Raw genomic sequence first — 18,522 nt, 5'->3', positions numbered from 1 at the left:
TAATCTGGGTGGTTCCGGGGATGTGTCTGGTTGTATGCAGACTGGACTCTGGGATGTAATCTGGGTGGTTCCGGGGATGTGTCCGGTTGTATGCAGACTGGACTCTGGGATGTAATCTGGGTGGTTCCGGGGATGTGTCCGGTTGTATGCAGACTGGACTCTGGGATGTAATCTGGGTGGTTCCGGGGATGTGTCCGGTTGTATGCAGACTGGACTCTGGGATGTAATCTGGGTGGTTCCGGGGATGTGTCTGGTTGTATGCAGACTAGACTCTGGGATGTAATCTGGGTGGTTCCGGGGATGTGTCCGGTTGTATGCAGACTGGACTCTGGGATGTGATCTGGGTGGTTCCGGGGATGTGTCCGGTTGTATGCAGACTGGACTCTGGGATGTGATCTGGGTGGTTCCGGGGATGTGTCCGGTTGTATGCAGACTGGACTCTGGGATGTGATCTGGGTGGTTCCGGGGATGTGTCCGGTTGTATGCAGACTGGAGCACTGAGGCAATTTGACTGCTCATTTGTTTAAACCTATTGGCATGAAGTTCAAAGCAGCAACTTACTGTATAATATGTTTGGTTTCCAAAGTAATTTGTTGAGCACGTTAAACGGAGCAAATGTCAAAAGTATGATTTTGTTGCGAGCTGGGCTGCACACGGTTAGCCAGACGAAAGATTGGCTTAGTTTGCATTAAAGCGAAACCGTTCTGGTCTCCCTTCTAGTTTTCCCCCCCATCCCCCCTTTTCTCTCTGCAGGACCTGCTGGGTTGTGCTCTTGGCTTGCCCAACTAGTCAGTCTTCCCATGTGAGTCCAGATGCTGAATAATCGGCAGCCTACTTAAACTTGGGGAAAGACAGCATCCACATGCAGCCCCACACTCGCGTAATATATCCATATATATATGCACTTTGTAGCAGGGCTCTGATCGCAATCAGGAACAGATTTTGGCCCCAGAGCCACTCTGTTCCCCAAATAGTGCCCGTTGTAGAACCTCCACAGACTGTTTTTAGTGGGTTTACTTTGAGCCAGGGAGCTGGGGAATTCGAGTTGGAGAAGTTACTTGTTTTGCGAATCGAATGGCATCAAAGTGACTGGGAATGAGCCAGTAGGTGGCTGCTTCTTGCTGTGATATCGGCTAGCCTGATCTGATATATAATTCAAGTCCAATGCCTTATTTTTGATGCTATGTTTTTGTCTCTTGTGCAGTCTCCTACTAAAGCTGTGTACAATGCCAGACACTGGAATCAGCCTGAGCCAGAGGAACTCCCTCCAACACTGTCGCTATCTCTCAATGCACCGGGGAGTGCAACAAGTAAACAGCCAGTGACGCAGTCTCAGACAGCACCGGTGAGTACCAATACTCAGTGTCAGTGTCCAGTAATGGAGGGTGCCATAACACGGCACAAGCGAGTACAGTAACCCCCCTGTAAGTCAAATGGCACAGTTAGTATCAGAGCTGACCTCTACCACTACTGTTTTAGATGGTGTTGGTGAATGCTAAAATTAAACGCTGCTGTTAATCTCATGCTGTAAAAATCCCACTTCTCGCACCCGGTGTCTCAATCCGTCTGCTGTCTCCACAGCATTTTTCTCATCGCTCATACGTAACTATTGAAAAGCTGTCTGTCCACGACTCCAGGGATTCCTCTGGGCCCTTGCTACAGTTTTCTCAGCTTCTGAATCTTCCATGCCAGTCTCTTCCGATAGTTACTGCCTCTTCTAAAGAGAAACCTGGCCTGTTTGGCTCATTCTCTCCAATTCTTATCTTGGTGGGTGGGGGGGAAACCTCCCTCCTTTGCTCATTTTTGTTCTCCCATTAGCACCATCACCAAGCTTCATCCCAACCTTCTATACAACACCAACAGTCCATTCAACCCAACCAGTCTGTGCTGGCATTTTAACCTCCACCAGAGCCAATATTTTTCATCAAATTTACCCGCCCTGTTTCCATTTCCTTCATCCCCCCCCCCCCCCCCAATCTAATCTTGAATGTTGACACAGTTTTTGTCTCATCTACGAACCCTGCGAGTGAATTATGCAACTCCGTAAAGAAATTTCTCCTGCCTTCTGTTCTAAATCTCTTGTATCTTTGACCTCTCATTCTTGACCCTCAACCACTGGAAACTGTCTTCTTCTAACCACCCCATTTTTTTCAAAGCATTCTTTGTATTCATATTGTACTAGCCAGCAGCATCCTGGTGAATCTTATGTTTTATCCTATCTAATTCCTCAATATCCTTCCTATTGGAGCCCAGTACTGCACACAGATCTCTTAACTGAGGTCCATCTACTCTGTCGGTTACCGCCTCTCAGAATTCTGAGCTTTGTTGATCACAATGGCCCCTCTTGTCATCTATGCTGGCTACTTCTAACTAGTTTCTCTTTATCTAGATAATTTTATCCTTACAACTTGAGCAGTGAGAGTTGGTGACACTTCTCACAGATGTGTTTGCTTGAGTCGACACTTGGTGCTTGAATCTCCCACATCTGGCAGGAAGGACACAGCACTGTCCCTGTGCTGCTATTTTTAGGTTTAGTTTGTACTTTAAAGATGATATTGCTTGTGTATATCAACTGGTCTACTTAGTACCTCCTTCCCCCCCCCCCCTGCACCTAATTGCCACTCTTGCTAGATTCCTGTTTTAGGAGCCCTTACTCTCGCTGTGTTCCCACCTCCTCACTGCGCCGTGCTCCCAGCTCGCTCTGCGATGTGCCAGCTCAAGCTCTCTCAGCAACCTCGTTATATACCTTTCAGACATAAGCCAGTTTCAGCTGATCCATCAGTCCCCAACTACACAGTATCTGATTAACACACTGCCAGTGACCTACTTACAGCTGACTGACGGTTAACTGCCATCTGACTCGCTGTTACACAACTTAAAATCTAAGCTTAAATTTCAGCTTGATCATCTGCCTATACTATCCCTATAATCAGTCCCATTCCCAGCCAGATATTTATTCGGCTACTTTTTAAAGAGGTTAATTGTTTTGGCTTCTTCTGCTCTGCTGGAAATCTGTTCCACATTGTGTGTGTGGGGAGAGAGGGAAAGTTTCTCCACTCCTGCTGTTTCCCTTGAGGCTCATTAATTTTGAAACCTGTGTCCTTGACTCCAGCGTTCAGTTTAACGTCGATAGTCTGCTTACATCTGTATTGCCAACATCTCCCTGTAACGACCCTCAGCAGTGAGCTGTCTCATTCCACAATTGAAAATTTTTCTCTGATTGCCAGAAATTATAAACCAGTACATTTTTTTTTCAAATGATTGAGTGGACTGTAAGTGCTCCACTCAGCCTCTTCCCTCTCCTGAATAGTTATTGCTGTGTGAGCTGCTGGCTAGATACTGTACAACTGTTTAATATCTCTCAAATAACCGGGCCAGTCACACTTGCAAATTAGCCAGGTAAATTTTAAAAAACACACCTATATCTGCTTCTAGACACATTCTCCTGGTCGGGGATTTTCATACAATGGGTATCTCAAACCAAACAGTTGTGCAGTCCTAATCTGGAACTAACTATTTTATAATAGTGTAAATGTGGCTTGTGCTGGTACCAAGTTCACTACTGATGGTTGCACCAACATTAGTGGCAGATAGTCGTGTATTTGATAAAGTAACAGGTTTGGGGACACGTTGCTCAAAGCAGACAGCATATTGTTATCAATCCGAATATAATGTAGTCCTCTAAGGATTAACTTTCCTTTGAATTATGTAACACGGGGAATGCCCCAACCCAGGGCAAGATGCTCAAACACTCAGCCTGACCATCCGTAATACAATTGAAACTGTTCAGCTCTGGAAGCGCTGCCATTTTCATCTGTATCGGGTTATCTTATTTATACCATGTGTGATTTCTCCATAAGCAAGTTAAGGTTCTAAGAGGAGCAAAAATGATTGAGCTAAAGTTACAGTACAGGAATGTTGATTTAAAGATGGGATTGATTTTGGAGTTCTCTTAATCCAAAATATTTTTAAATCCAGGTTCTTCCTGCGTGAAGGGTGACATTGATTATCGATTAAACGTTGAATGCAACATCCCTACCGAGACGATGCTTAACGTCACCCAGTGGGGATTCAACAATCTCGCCACTTCAGCATTATAGAATCATAATATAGTACAGCACAGGAGAAGGCCATTCGGTCCATCGACTCTGCACCAGCTCTTTCGAAGAGCGATTCAGTTAGTCCCACTCCCCTACTCTTTTCCCCATATCCCTGTAGTTTTTTCTCCAGTATTTATCCCATTCCCTTTTTGAAGGCGACTATTGAATCTGTAGCCACTAATTATTAATTGTAATTGTAAACCACAATTAGTATTTCTGCATTTTTCTGGCTGTCTGTCTGTCTCTCTGTCTGCCTGCCTGCCTCTCTCTGGCGCTGTCTCTCTCTCTCTCTCTCTCTCTCTCTCTCTCTCTCTCTTTCTCTGTCTGTCTGCCTCGCTGTGTCTCTGTCTGTCTGCCTCGCTGTGTCTCTGTCTGTCTGCCTCGCTGTGTCTCTGTCTGTCTGCCTCGCTGTGTCTCTGTCTGTCTGCCTTGCTGTGTCTCTGTCTGTCTGCCTCGCTGTGTCTCTGTCTGTCTGCCTCGCTGTGTCTCTGTCTGTCTGCCTCGCTGTGTCTCTGTCTGCCTCGCTGTGTCTCTGTCTGTCTGCCTCGCTGTGTCTCTGTCTGTCTGCCTCGCTGTGTCTCTGTCTGTCTGCCTCGCTGTGTCTCTGTCTGTCTGCCTCGCTGTGTCTCTGTCTGTCTGCCTCGCTGTGTCTCTCTGTCTGTGCCTCGCTGTGTCTCTCTGTCTGCCTCGCTGTGTCTCTCTGTCTGCCTCGCTGTGTCTCTGTCTCTGCCTCGCTGTGTCTCTGTCTCTGCCTCGCTGTGTCTCTGTCTCTGCCTCGCTGTGTCTCTGTCTCTGCCTCGCTGTGTCTCTGTCTCTGCCTCGCTGTGTCTCTGTCTCTGCCTCGCTGTGTCTCTGTCTCTGCCTCGCTGTGTCTCTGTCTCTGCCTCGCTGTGTCTCTGTCTCTGCCTCGCTGTGTCTCTGTCTCTGCCTCGCTGTGTCTCTGTCTCTGCCTCGCTGTGTCTCTGTCTCTGCCTCGCTGTGTCTCTGTCTGTCTGCCTCGCTGTGTCTCTCTGTCTGTGCCTCGCTGTGTCTCTCTGTCTGCCTCGCTGTGTCTCTCTGTCTGCCTCGCTGTGTCTCTGTCTCTGCCTCGCTGTGTCTCTGTCTCTGCCTCGCTGTGTCTGTCTCTGCCTCGCTGTGTCTCTGTCTCTGCCTCGCTGTGTCTCTGTCTCTGCCTCGCTGTGTCTCTGTCTCTGCCTCGCTGTGTCTCTGTCTCTGCCTCGCTGTGTCTCTGTCTCTGCCTCGCTCTGTCTCTGCCTCGCTGTGTCTCTGTCTCTGCCTCGCTGTGTCTCTGTCTCTGCCTCGCTGTGTCTCTGTCTCTGCCTCGCTGTGTGTCTCTGCCTCGCTGTGTCTCTGTCTCTGCCTCGCTGTGTCTCTGTCTCTGCCTCGGCCTCGCTCTCGCCCCCCCCCCCCCCCCCCCCCCCCCCTCCTTGTTCTCAGTAGTTTTTCTGTATTGTTTTAGGGGCCTTGCAATATTTCTGTGGGTGGTTGGGGGTGCGCAGATGTGGTTTTAATGCTGGCTCAGGACGGGGCTGTGTAATGGGTGGAGATTAGGAAGGCTGTGCCTGATGCTCCGTCGAAGGAATATTGACCCCTGGTGATTTCACACATTGTGGGATGACATTCAGCAGTTGAAGCTCTTTCTGTGAATGAGGCAGACTGTATCCGATGGTTAACATTGTTTTCAGTTTGTTAGCAACTTAGTCCTAACTTGGTTGCTTCTTGCCTTGTGTTTATAGGCCATCATCGCCTTAAAGGAAACCGTTCAGAAGGATGATGGTGTCTTCAAAGCCCCTCCCCCTCCACCGCGTGTGATCAAAACCGTGACGATACCAACCCAGCCATACCAAGACATTGTTACTGCACTGAAATGTCGGAAGGAGGATAAAGAGGTACTGGGCTTGGCTTTTCTCGCTTTAACTCATTTGATAATGTACTGAGAGGTTGCTTCAGCGCAGTCACTCGCTGGTGGAAGACCTGCAGATTTCTGAAGTAGATTTCAGCTGTTGCCAGTTAGGGCATCATTGATGGTGTAAAGTGAACAAGCAGGGCGAAGGTACTGTCATCCGTCTGGTCTTCAATTCTATATTAGAGTTAATATAGTAGCACTCTCACCTGAATCAGAAGGTTGTGGGTTCAAGTCTTCCAGGGCCTTGAGCACAGAACCCAGGCTGACACTCCAGTGTAGTATTGAGGGAGCGCTGCACTGTCGGGGCAGTGCTGAGGGAAAGCCGCACTGTCGAGGGGCATTACTGAGGGAGCGCTGCACTGTCGGAAGGTCAGTACTGAGGGAGTGTTGCACTGTCGGAGGGGCAGTACTAAGGAACGCCGCACTGTCGGAGGGGCAGTACTGAGGGAGCGCCGCACTGTCGGAAGGTCAGTACTGAGGGAGTGTTGCACTGTCGGAGGGGCAGTACTAAGGAACGCCGCACTGTCAGGGCAGTACTGAGGGAGCACCGCACTGTCGGAGGGGCAGTACTGAGGGAGCGTCGCACTGTCGGAAGGTCAGTACTGAGGGAGTGTTGCACTGTCGGAGGGGCAGTACTAAGGAATGCCGCACTGTCAGCGCAGTACTGAGGGAGCACCGCACTGTCGGAGGGGCAGTACTGAGGGAGTGCCGCACTGTCGGAAGGTCAGTACTAAGGGAGCGCCACACTGTCGGGGCAGTACTGAGGGAGCACCGTACTGTCGGAGGGGCAGTACTGAGGGAGCGCTGTATCTATCTGTAACTGATCAGTAAGACCCTCCTTTTGAACCAGATAGTGTTTACCCCGTCCACTTAATCTAGACGGACGGTTTGGTGCAGTGTGTGTGTGTGCTGAGATGTGTTGTTCCAGTTTGTAGCCTGGGTTTTGCTGTGCCAGGATCACTACTTTCAGCCGATGTAAAGTGCAGTGTTGTTTCTGTTTCAGTTGTACACTGTGGTCCAGCACGTAAAGCACTTCAATGATGTGGTGGAATTTGGAGAAAACCAAGAGTTTACGGACGACATTGAGTACTTGCTCAGCGGACTGAAGTGCTCTCAGCCTCTCAACACACGCTGCCTTAGGTACACTGCTGTGAATGGAGTCCGCTCAACAGGGAGTTGCTCGAGGATGGTTGAAATATTCTGTGATTATTTTACATGTGACAGTAGAACAAATTGGGCATTGCATTCTTGCTCCTCCATATCCTGGAGATGCTCCATGGCTTGTGGGTGTACTGTTGAGAGGAGAATAGTGCCTGTGGGGGAGAGAATGGCACCTTTATGGTCTGTAGAATAAACTAGCAAGAGTGTCATATCACCAACTCTGCCACAGCTGCTATTCAGTGTCTTGCCGATTTGTTGGATGGATTCAATCCTGAATTCTCGCTCATTGGGAGGCAAAAATGTCACCAAATCAGAAGGTTACAAGTTCAAGCCCCACTCCATGCCTTGAGCAATAGGTTGACATTTCAGTGCAGTAGTAAGGGAGTGCTGCATTACTGAAGGTGCTGTCTTATACATGAGGCATTAAACTGAGGTCCTGCCTGCCTGTTCAAGTGGACATAAAAGATCCTGTGGCTCAAATCAAAGAGGTGTCCTGGCCAGCGTTTATCCTTCAGCCAACATCAGCAAAGCCAATGAACTAGTCATTGAGCTTATTGCTGTTTGTGGGACCTGGATGTGTACACATTGGCTGCACATTTAGCAGAAGAGCAATAATTAATTGCCTGTGAAGGGCTTTGGGGCACCTGAGGATGGGAAAGATGCCGTATAAATGCACGTCCTTCCATAAAACCCTTCAATACATTTAAACACAGATTGTCGCAGCTTTTTGAAGAAGTGTGTGTCTGTAGCTATAGTTCTAGCTAAATTCTATTCAGTCTGAACAACTTTTTGAGCTGATAGTCCCTGACGGTCCCTTTCTGGACCTGCTGTTTGTGACCGGGTCTGTGTTGAGCTGTGTACTGTGTTAATGCAGCTTTCCTGGCAAGCTGGCAACAACTATAATAACACATTGCTGGAGTATGACACTGTCAGGACTGCCTAAATTAACTTTAAGTATATGTGCTGCTTCAAAATTGGAAGTGGATTGAAGGGGAGGGAAACCTGCACAGTGCCGTTGAAATGCATCAGTGGGACACTGGAGGAAGGAGATTTAAGCTGACTGTCAATATGTTTAATCTACGTGGTGTTTGTGCTAAAACTCCACACATGCCATGGGAATCTGTGGCTATGTTCAGAACATGCTGTACTCGGGCTTTGTCTCAGACCATTCACCATGTTGGAAGCTTAGGATTCACCTGGACACTGGCACCTGGTTACCATGGTGCTTGATTGTGGTTCAGGGATCAGTAGAACAGTCAATCAGATGTTTGGTGTGTTAAACTAGCTGTAACCTGATGATCACTGCACTGAACAAATCTCCACTTAGTCATCGTGTATTAATTGAACACATAATCCCTGGCAAGTCCAGCTCATCTAAGACTAAAAATAAATTGAATTGGTAAAGTGTCAGTCTCACTGCTGCTCACAGTGGAATCAGTGCCGTGCCCATTTTGTTATTGGGTTACCAGGCAATAGTTGTGTATCATTGTAGGGCTGCATTGTTAGAGAAATGGATTGCTTTTGGAGGGGAAATGAAGCAGTTCTGTTTTAATCAACAGATTGGCACTTCCAGTTAGTGTGTGGTATACCGTTGTATATTGGTGCCAGTTGGTAGGCCATTATATATCAGTGCCAGTTGGTAGGGCATTATATATCGGTGCCAGATGTCAGCCTCCTGCTATCCTGTATGTAGCTGATTATGCTGCTGTCTACTATCCAGTATTTGTATTCTGTAAATTTGATTAAATTAAACTAAAATGGCAGCGGGTTGGGAACCTGTGCAAGGAGATAGAGGGAAGCAAGGATAGAAACAAAAGACAGGAAGGAGAAAAGCAAAAGTGGAAGGCAGAGAAAACCAGGGTGTAAATCAAACAGGGCCACAATAAATAATAGTTCTAAAAGGACTGTGTTAAAAAATCAAGCCTGAAGGCTTTGTGTCTTAATGCGAGGAGCATTCGTAATAAGGTGGTGGATGAATTAGCTGCGCAAATAGATGTAAACGGATATGATTTCGTTGGGATTACAGAGACATGGCTCCAGGGTGACCAAGACTGGGAATTCAACATCCAGGGGTATTCAATATTCAGGAAAAAAGGAAAGGGAGGTGGGGTAGCATTGCTGGTTAAAGAGGAGATTAACACAATAGTAAGGAACGATATTAGCTCTGATGATGTGGAATCTGTATGGGCAGAGCTGAGAAATACCAAGGGGCAGAAAATGTTAGTGGGAGTTGTATGCAGACCCCCAAACAGAAATGCTGAGAGTGGGGATGGCATTAAACAGGAAATTAGAGACACGTGCAATAAGGGCACAGCGGTTATCATGGGTGACTTTAATCTACAAATAGATTGGGCTAACCAAATTAGTAACAATACTGTGGAGGAGGAATTCCTAGAGTGTATACGGGATGGTTTCCTGGACCAATAAGTTGAGGAACCAACTAGCGATCAGGCCATCTTAGACTGGGTATTATGTAATGAGAGGGGATTAATTAGCAATCTTGTGCGAGGCCCCTTGGGGAGGAGCGATCATAATATGATAGAATTCTTCATTAAAATGGAGAGTGAAGTAGTTGACTCAGAGACTAGGGTCCTGAATTTAAATAAAGGAAACTGAGGGTATGAGGCGCGAGTTGGGAAGGATGGATTGGGGAAACGTTACTTAAAGGGTTGGCGGTGGATCGGCAATGGCAAACATTTAAAGATCGCATGGATGAACTACAGAATTTGTTCATCCCTGTTTAGCATAAAAATAAAACAAAAAAGGTGACTCAACCGTGGCTAACGAGGGAAATTAGGGATAGCATAAAATCCAAGGAGAGGACATATAATTTGGCCAGAAAAAGCAGCAAACCTGAGGATTGGGAGCAGTTTAGGATTCAGCAAAGGAGGACAAAGGGATTAATTAAGAGGGGGTAAATAGAGTATGAGAGTAAGCTTGCAGGGAACATAAAAACTGACTGTAAAAGTTTCTATAGATATGTGAAGAGAAAAAGATTGGTGAAGTCAAGCGTAGGTCCCTTGCAATCAGAATCAGGGGAATTTATAATGGGGAACAAAGAAATGGCAGACCAATTAAATACATACTTTGGTTCTGTCTTCACAAAGGAGGACACAAATAACCTCCCAGAGATGTCGGGGATCATAGGGTCTAATGAGAGGGAGGTACTGAATGAAATCAGTATTTGTAGGGAAATGGTGTTGGGGAAATTGATGGGATTAAAGGCCGATAATTCCCCAGGGCCTGATAATCTACATCCTAGGGCACTTAAGAAAGTGGCCCTAGAAATAGTAGATGCATTGCTGGTCATCTTCCAAAATTCTATAGATTCCGGAACAGTTCCCATGGATTGGAGGATAGCTCATGTAACCCCACTATTTAAAAAGGGTGGTAGAGAAAAAACGGGGAATTATAGCCTGACATTGGTAGTGGGGAAAATGCTAGAGGCCATTATAAAAGATGTAATAGCAGAGCACTTGCAAAACAGTGACAGGATTGGCCACAGTCAACATGGATTTACAAAAGATAAATCATGCTTGACTAATCTACTGGAATTTTTTGAGGATGTAACTGGTAGAATAGATAAGCGAAAACCAGTGGATGTGGTGTATTTGGACTTTCAGAAGGCTTTCAATAAGGTCCCGCAGAAGAGATTAGCGTGTAAAGTTAAAGCACATGGGATTGGGGGTAAGGTACTGTCTTGGATAGAGAACTGGTTGGCAGACAGGAAGCAAAGAGTTGGAATAAACGAGTCTTTTTCCGAGTGGCAGGCAGTGACTAGTGGGGTAACGCTGGGATCGGTGCAAGGACCCCAGCTATTCACAATATATATAAATGATCCAGACAAGGGAACTAGATGTAATATCTCCAAGTTTGCAGACGACACAAAGCTGGGTGGGCATGTGTGCTGTGAGGAGGATGCAGAGAAACTCCAGTACGATTTGGACAGGTTGGGTTATTGGGCAGATGCATGGCAAATGCAGTATAATGTGGATAAATGTGAGGTTATCCACTTCAGTGGCAAATACAGGAAGACAGATTATTATCTGAACGGCAATAGATTGGGAAAAGGGGAAGTGCAACGAGACCTGGGTGTCCTTGTGCACCAGTTGCTGAAGGTAAGCATGCAGGTGCAGCAGGCGGTTAAGAAGGCAAATGGTATGTTGGCCTTCATAGCGAGAGGATTTGAGTACAGGAGCAAGGATGTCTTGCTGCAGTTGTACAGGTTCTTGGTGAGACCACCCCTTGAGTATTGTGTGCAGTTTTGGTCGCCTTATCTGAGGAAGGATGTTCTTGTCATGGAGAGAGTGCAGCGAAGATTCACCAGACTGATTCCTGGGATGGCAGGAATGACGTATGAGGAGAGATTGGGTCAATTAGGCTTATATTTGCTAGAGTTTAGAAGAATGAGAGGGGATCTCATCGAAACTTATAAAATTCTAACAGGACTAGACAGACTAGATGCAGGAAGGATGTTCCCGATGGCGGGGGAGTCCAGAACCAGGGGTCACAGTCTAAGGATAAGGGGTAAGCCATTTAGGACTGAGATGAGGAGGAATTTCTTCACCCAGAGAGTGGTGAACCTGTGGAATTCTCTGCCACAGAGGGCAGTTGAGGCCAATTCATTAAATATATTCAAGAAGGAGTTAGATATATTTCTTAAGGCTAAAGGGATATGAGGAGAAAGCAGGGACAGGGTACTGAAGTTGGATGATCAGCCATGATCTCATTAAATGGCAGAACAGGCCTGAGGGGCCGAATGGCCTGCTCCTATCTTCGATGTTTCTATTTGCCTCCGGTCATGTTCCATCACACTCAAAGAGTTGATGCCTCCTCTTCAGCCAGTTTGTTTGTTTTATCTTGCAGTATTATCAGCCTGGCCACTAAGTGTGCCATGCCCAGTTTCCGAATGCACCTAAGAGCTCATGGGATGGTAGCCATGGTCTTCAAGACACTGGACGATGCACAAAAGAACCAGGTATAGCCTTTTGATTCAGTAGTTGGAAGAACTGTATTACTACAACAACACCTTTCATACAGTGCTTTTAATGTAGTAAAACATTCGAAGGCGGTTTATAGGAGTGTTGTCAGACAAAAATTAAGATCGAGCCACAAAAGAGATAGGACAGGTGAGCAAAAGCTTGGTAAAATAGATAGGTTTTCAGGAGCATCTTAAAGGAGGATAGAGAGAGGCGGAGAGGTTTAGTACTCTTACCCCACAACACATATCTCTATCTCAGGTCAGTTCACTCCCAGCATCCACCGCTTTTTGGGGGAGAGAGTTCCAGATTCCCACCACCCTTTGTGTGAAGAAGTGCTTCCTGACATCACCCCTGAACAGCCTGGCTCTAATTTTAAGGTTCTGCCCCCTTGTTCTGGACCCCCCCCCCCCCCCCCCCTTCAGAGGAAATAGTTTCTCTCTGTCTACCCTATCAGTGCCTTTAATCACCTTAAACACCTTGATTGTATCACCCCTCAATCTTCTAAAGTCAAGAGAATAAAAGCCTAGTCTATGCAACCAGTCCTCATATTCTAAACCTTTTAAGCCCTGGTATTCTGGTGAATTTGTGCTGCGTGCCCTCCAAGGCCAATCTATCCTTCCGGAGGTGTGCCCCAGACTGAACACAGTTACTCCAGATGGGGTCTGACCAAGGCTCAGTACAACTGAAGCATCATTTCCTGCCCTCTGTATTCCAGCCCTTCAGATAAAGACCAACATTCCATTAGATTTCAGATGACTTTGTGCCTGTGCACCAGCTTTTAGTGATTTATGTACCTGGACACCCGAATCTCTTGGCCCCTCCACAGATCCTATTCTCACAATTTAGAAAATATTCTGATTTATCTTTTTTGGATCCAAGGTGGATGACTTCACACTTTTTCCACATTGAAGTCCATCTGCCGCAGTTTTGCCCACTCACTTAATCTGTCACTGTCCCTTTGGAACTCCCATCTACACAACTTGCTGTCCCTCGTGACTTGAAGATTACGGTCATGTTCCTCTGAATCTCCGGGCCTGTGCTCTCCACCTCCCCTGCCTTTGCAAGTTGCAGGTTGAAGTGTGCCTATCCTTACATTTTCAGGATCTCAGTGCTGTCTGGTCAAAGAAATGTGTGCAACAGAATACATGGAGGCCTCCCAGTGCACTCCAGGAGTGCGCTGCAGCCTATCCCAGTGCACTGCTGGAGTGCGCGGCAGCCCCTCCCAGCGCACTGCTGGAGTGCGCGGCAGCCCCTCCCAGCGCACTGCTGGAGTGCGCGGCAGCCCCTCCCAGCGCACTGCTGGAGTGCGCGGCAGCCCCTCCCAGCGCACTGCTGGAGTGCGCGGCAGCCCCTCCCAGCGCACTGCTGGAGCGCGCGGCAGCCCCTCCCAGCGCACTGCTGGAGCGCGCGGCAGCCCCTCCCAGCGCACTGCTGGAGCGCGCGGCAGCCCCTCCCAGCGCACTGCTGGAGCGCGCGGCAGCCCCTCCCAGCGCACTGCTGGAGCGCGCGGCAGCCCCTCCCAGCGCACTGCTGGAGCGCGCGGCAGCCCCTCCCAGCGCACTGCTGGAGCGCGCGGCAGCCCCTCCCAGCGCACTGCTGGAGCGCGCGGCAGCCCCTCCCAGCGCACTGCTGGAGCGCGCGGCAGCCCCTCCCAGCGCACTGCTGGAGCGCGCGGCAGCCCCTCCCAGCGCACTGCTGGAGCGCGCGGCAGCCCCTCCCAGCGCACTGCTGGAGCGCGCGGCAGCCCCTCCCAGCGCACTGCTGGAGCGCGCGGCAGCCCCTCCCAGCGCACTGCTGGAGCGCGCGGCAGCCCCTCCCAGCGCACTGCTGGAGCGCGCGGCAGCCCCTCCCAGCGCACTGCTGGAGCGCGCGGCAGCCCCTCCCAGCGCACTGCTGGAGCGCGCGGCAGCCCCTCCCAGCGCACTGCTGGAGCGCGCGGCAGCCCCTCCCAGCGCACTGCTGGAGCGCGCGGCAGCCCCTCCCAGCGCGCTGCTGGAGCGCGCGGCAGCCCCTCCCAGCGCGCTGCTGGAGCGCGCGGCAGCCCCTCCCAGCGCGCTGCTGGAGCGCGCGGCAGCCCCTCCCAGCGCGCTGCTGGAGCGCGCGGCAGCCCCTCCCAGCGCGCGGCAGCCCCTCCCAGCGCGCGGCAGCCCCTCCCAGCGCGCGGCAGCCCCTCCCAGCGCGCGGCAGCCCCTCCCAGCGCACTGCTGGAGCGCGCGGCAGCCCCTCCCAGCGCACTGCTGGAGCGCGCGGCAGCCCCTCCCAGCGCACTGCTGGAGCGCGCGGCAGCCCCTCCCAGCGCGCTGCTGGAGCGCGCGGCAGCCCCTCCCAGCGCGCTGCTGGAGCGCGCGGCAGCCCCTCCCAGCGCGCTGCTGGAGCGCGCGGCAGCCCCTCCCAGCGCGCTGCTGGAGCGCGCGGCAGCCCCTCCCAGCGCGCGGCAGCCCCTCCCAGCGCGCGGCAGCCCCTCCCAGCGCGCGGCAGCCCCTCCCAGCGCGCGGCAGCCCCTCCCAGCGCGCGGCAGCCCCTCCCAGCGCGCGGCAGCCCCTCCCAGCGCGCGGCAGCCCCTCCCAGCGCGCGGCAGCCCCTCCCAGCGCACTGCTGGAGCGCGCGGCAGCCCCTCCCAGCGCACTGCTGGAGCGCGCGGCAGCCCCTCCCAGCGCACTGCTGGAGCGCGCGGCAGCCCCTCCCAGCGCACTGCTGGAGCGCGCGGCAGCCCCTCCCAGCGCACTGCTGGAGCGCGCGGCAGCCCCTCCCAGCGCACTGCTGGAGCGCGCGGCAGCCCCTCCCAGCGCACTGCTGGAGCGCGCGGCAGCCCCTCCCAGCGCACTGCTGGAGCGCGCGGCAGCCCCTCCCAGCGCACTGCTGGAGCGCGCGGCAGCCCCTCCCAGCGCACTGCTGGAGCGCGCGGCAGCCCCTCCCAGCGCACTGCTGGAGCGCGCGGCAGCCCCTCCCAGCGCACTGCTGGAGCGCGCGGCAGCCCCTCCCAGCGCACTGCTGGAGCGCGCGGCAGCCCCTCCCAGCGCACTGCTGGAGCGCGCGGCAGCCCCTCCCAGCGCACTGCTGGAGCGCGCGGCAGCCCCTCCCAGCGCACTGCTGGAGCGCGCGGCAGCCCCTCCCAGCGCACTGCTGGAGCGCGCGGCAGCCCCTCCCAGCGCACTGCTGGAGCGCGCGGCAGCCCCTCCCAGCGCACTGCTGGAGCGCGCGGCAGCCCCTCCCAGCGCACTGCTGGAGCGCGCGGCAGCCCCTCCCAGCGCACTGCTGGAGCGCGCGGCAGCCCCTCCCAGCGCACTGCTGGAGCGCGCGGCAGCCCCTCCCAGCGCACTGCTGGAGCGCGCGGCAGCCCCTCCCAGCGCACTGCTGGAGCGCGCGGCAGCCCCTCCCAGCGCACTGCTGGAGCGCGCGGCAGCCCCTCCCAGCGCACTGCTGGAGCGCGCGGCAGCCCCTCCCAGCGCACTGCTGGAGCGCGCGGCAGCCCCTCCCAGCGCACTCCTGGAGCGCGCGGCAGCCCCTCCCAGCGCACTCCTGGAGCGCGCGGCATCCCCTCCCAGCGCACTCCTGGAGTGCGCGGCAGCCCCTCCCAGCGCACTGCTGGAGTGCGCGGCAGCCCCTCCCAGCGCACTGCTGGAGTGCGCGGCAGCCCCTCCCAGCGCACTGCTGGAGTGCGCGGCAGCCCCTCCCAGCGCACTCCTGGAGTGCGCGGCAGCCCCTCCCAGCGCACTCCTGGAGTGCGCGGCAGCCCCTCCCAGCGCACTCCTGGAGTGCGCGGCAGCCCCTCCCAGCGCACTCCTGGAGTGCGCGGCAGCCCCTCCCAGCGCACTCCTGGAGTGCGCGGCAGCTGATTCCAGTTGAGTTTGGACGGGCTGTCAGAACTCCCCTTATCTTTCGAGTTGTGGCAGATAGTGATGCCAGTTGTAGCCTGGACCATACTGCTGAATGTGTAACTACATACAGTGCTCCGTGTCATACCTTTGTCGGTGTGCGTACCTCTTCATTGAGCTTCTCACCGTCTTTGCTTTGTATTGTCAGAATTTAGCTCTTTGCACAGCAGCACTAATGTACATCCTGAGCCGGGACCGACTGAACATGGATCTGGATCGAGCCAGTCTCGACTTGATGATCCGCCTCCTGGAGATGGATCAGGATCCTTCCTCACGACAGCTGAATGAGAAAGAAATGAAAAAGATCAAGGAGAAAATCCGCAAGCTCTGTGAAACTGTTCACAACAGGCATCTGGACCTAGAGAACATCACGGTAAGAACATGAAGCCAAATATCTGTCTGCTTTAATCACAGTGCAAGAAGAATGCTTTACGGTCAGTGGCTGAACGATACTTCAGGAAACTGCAAACAAATAGTAAACGGTAACACGATCTTTGTTCGACGTCTTGTTGGAGCTGCACAGCACTCACTCTGTCGGGTGATTGCTCGTAATCCCAAGTCAGCCACAGCAGGATCTGCCATCGCTCCCCTCTGACAGAATGGAGAGCTGACTGAGTGGGGCAGTGTGGGACGGGTGTAATGCCTCATCCTGGTGTTTCTATATGCTTAGTTCCCATTGGAGCTTTGCTGTTGAGATTCTGATGAACCCATTGAAGCGAAGCACAGATAGACCAGTATAGCGCTAAATATATATCTACCAGCATCTTACCCCAGCAATAAATTCCATTTTTATCGTGAAACATTTAAGGTGCTTCGCCCCCTCTCTGTACTTGGTACTGTTACTTTGGAAGAACAATTACAGAAAAACTTGTTGAGACAAAGCGTCAGTTAATCACTGATGTACCTGCCCACGGTGCAGAGCCTGAGTGACAGCTGGGCAATTGGCTGTTGAAGTTTCTACATTGTTTTAAATGTAGATCATGTTAAATTCAGGAGTGAACTGATCAGAAGATAGTCCCTCTTTAAACTCCAATCACTCAAGCTGTCCTTCAAACTCTGAGATGTTTTCCTCCGAGTTTACATGTTAGGGTGCTTGTGCGGAGCAATGTTGTGCTCTTTCCGTTTACCTAGAGTCACTGTTGATGCAGCTTCAGTAGAGCAAAGGAGCCAGGCAAGGTGCTGAACTAATTTTTATGGCAAGTCTCCAAGGCAGGTTAAAGCAGGTCATTTTATTCATTACAAACCTTCGCCCACGATTGAGGCGGCCATTTCTTCCAGCCTCCAGATCAAAACAAGTTCCAAAATATTGAATTTGTTGGTGAGTAGAGCCTACACTAAATGTCCAGTAAGCAGCTGGTGTTACACTCCACATCGCGCACTGACTCGCCAGCTAGTTACATGGCTTGAAGAGAATATAAGGATGCCGAGGTTCTTCTCTTGGAGTCTGGCGATGAGATTGTTTTGGACGTCTGTTTATATTAAAGTAGCACCTGCCCTTCCAGTCATGCGGGGTAAATATTTACTCGCTCGTTAACTCCAGTGGCAGATCAGTTAACTACAGACACTTCAAGGCACAACAGCCTCCATTGTATTTACACAACCTGTCAATTGTTCCAAAGTGCTTCACATAGTTACTATGTGGTAAATGAAGCAGCCATTTTGTGCACAGTGAAGTCCCACAAACAGCAATGAGCTGGATGTGGTGTTCGGGGAGAAATGTGTGAGCCTCGATTGTGTTGAAGTGCTGCAGTGGGCTTGAACCCACAGCCTTCTGACTCCAAGATGTGTGGGGTACGCACTGAGCAGAGCTCGGCAGTGTAGTTTCAAAACTTCTCCTGAATGGAGCGGTTAGCGGTGAAAGGACAGAAAATGCTGGAAACACTCTCCAGCTCAGGCTGTATCTCCACAGACGCTGCCTGACCGGCTGAGTGTTTCCAGCATTTTCTGTTAGTTCAGATTTCCAGCATCTGCAGTATTTTGCTATTGGGTTAGCAGTGATGTGGATTCCAAGCAGGGCATTTAAAATTGACGGCAAATTTCAGCTGTTACCCTTAAAACTTGTCTCTTCTTTGTTTTCAGTATAATTAGCTGGTGTTAATGGCCTTGCTCTAAAATAGTTTGAGGTTGAGAGACTCGGAGGGTGGGGGATACGCTTGTGGTGGGGGGGGGAGGGCGGGGAGATGCCGTGGGGGATACGCTGGGGGGAGGGGGCGGGGAGACGCCGGTTGGGGGGGAGGGCGGGAGACGTCGGGGGGAGATGCCGTGGGGGGGGGGGTGGTGGGGGAGAGAGAGACGGGGGGGGGGAAGAGACGCCGACGGGGGTGGGGGGGGGGGGGAGAGACGCCGACGGGGGTGGGAGGGTTGCGGGGGGGGGGGGTGGGGAGGGTTGCGGGGAGGGTGGTGGGGGTTGCTGGGGGAGGGGAGGGTGGTGGTGGGGGTTCCTGTGGGGGAGGGTGGTGGGGGTTGCTGTGGCAGAGTGGGGGAGCTGTGGCGGGTAA

General features: G+C 51.8%; 1 protein-coding gene across 2 annotated transcripts in view; it reads left to right on the top strand.

The window, feature by feature from the left end:
* The window catches only part of LOC147098710 (wings apart-like protein homolog), a 205,156-nt gene that overhangs the window by 141,831 nt on the left and 44,803 nt on the right, over nucleotides 1-18,522 (top strand). For both annotated transcript variants that reach the window (XM_085970764.1, XM_085970763.1), the window contains exons 5-9: nucleotides 1,205-1,345; nucleotides 5,837-5,989; nucleotides 7,010-7,146; nucleotides 12,034-12,145; nucleotides 16,173-16,397. In XM_085970764.1, the coding sequence (XP_085826890.1) occupies nucleotides 1,205-1,345; nucleotides 5,837-5,989; nucleotides 7,010-7,146; nucleotides 12,034-12,145; nucleotides 16,173-16,397 (768 nt within the window). The remainder of the gene's footprint in view (nucleotides 1-1,204; nucleotides 1,346-5,836; nucleotides 5,990-7,009; nucleotides 7,147-12,033; nucleotides 12,146-16,172; nucleotides 16,398-18,522) is intronic.

Source organism: Somniosus microcephalus, chromosome 29 (assembly GCF_052327205.1).
Source record: "Somniosus microcephalus isolate GS21.2 chromosome 29, FLI_Smic_1.0, whole genome shotgun sequence".
Classification (NCBI taxonomy): Eukaryota; Metazoa; Chordata; class Chondrichthyes; order Squaliformes; family Somniosidae; genus Somniosus; species Somniosus microcephalus.
The sequence above is the reverse complement of the archived record's forward strand: the minus strand, read 5'-3'. Positions and strand labels throughout refer to the sequence as shown.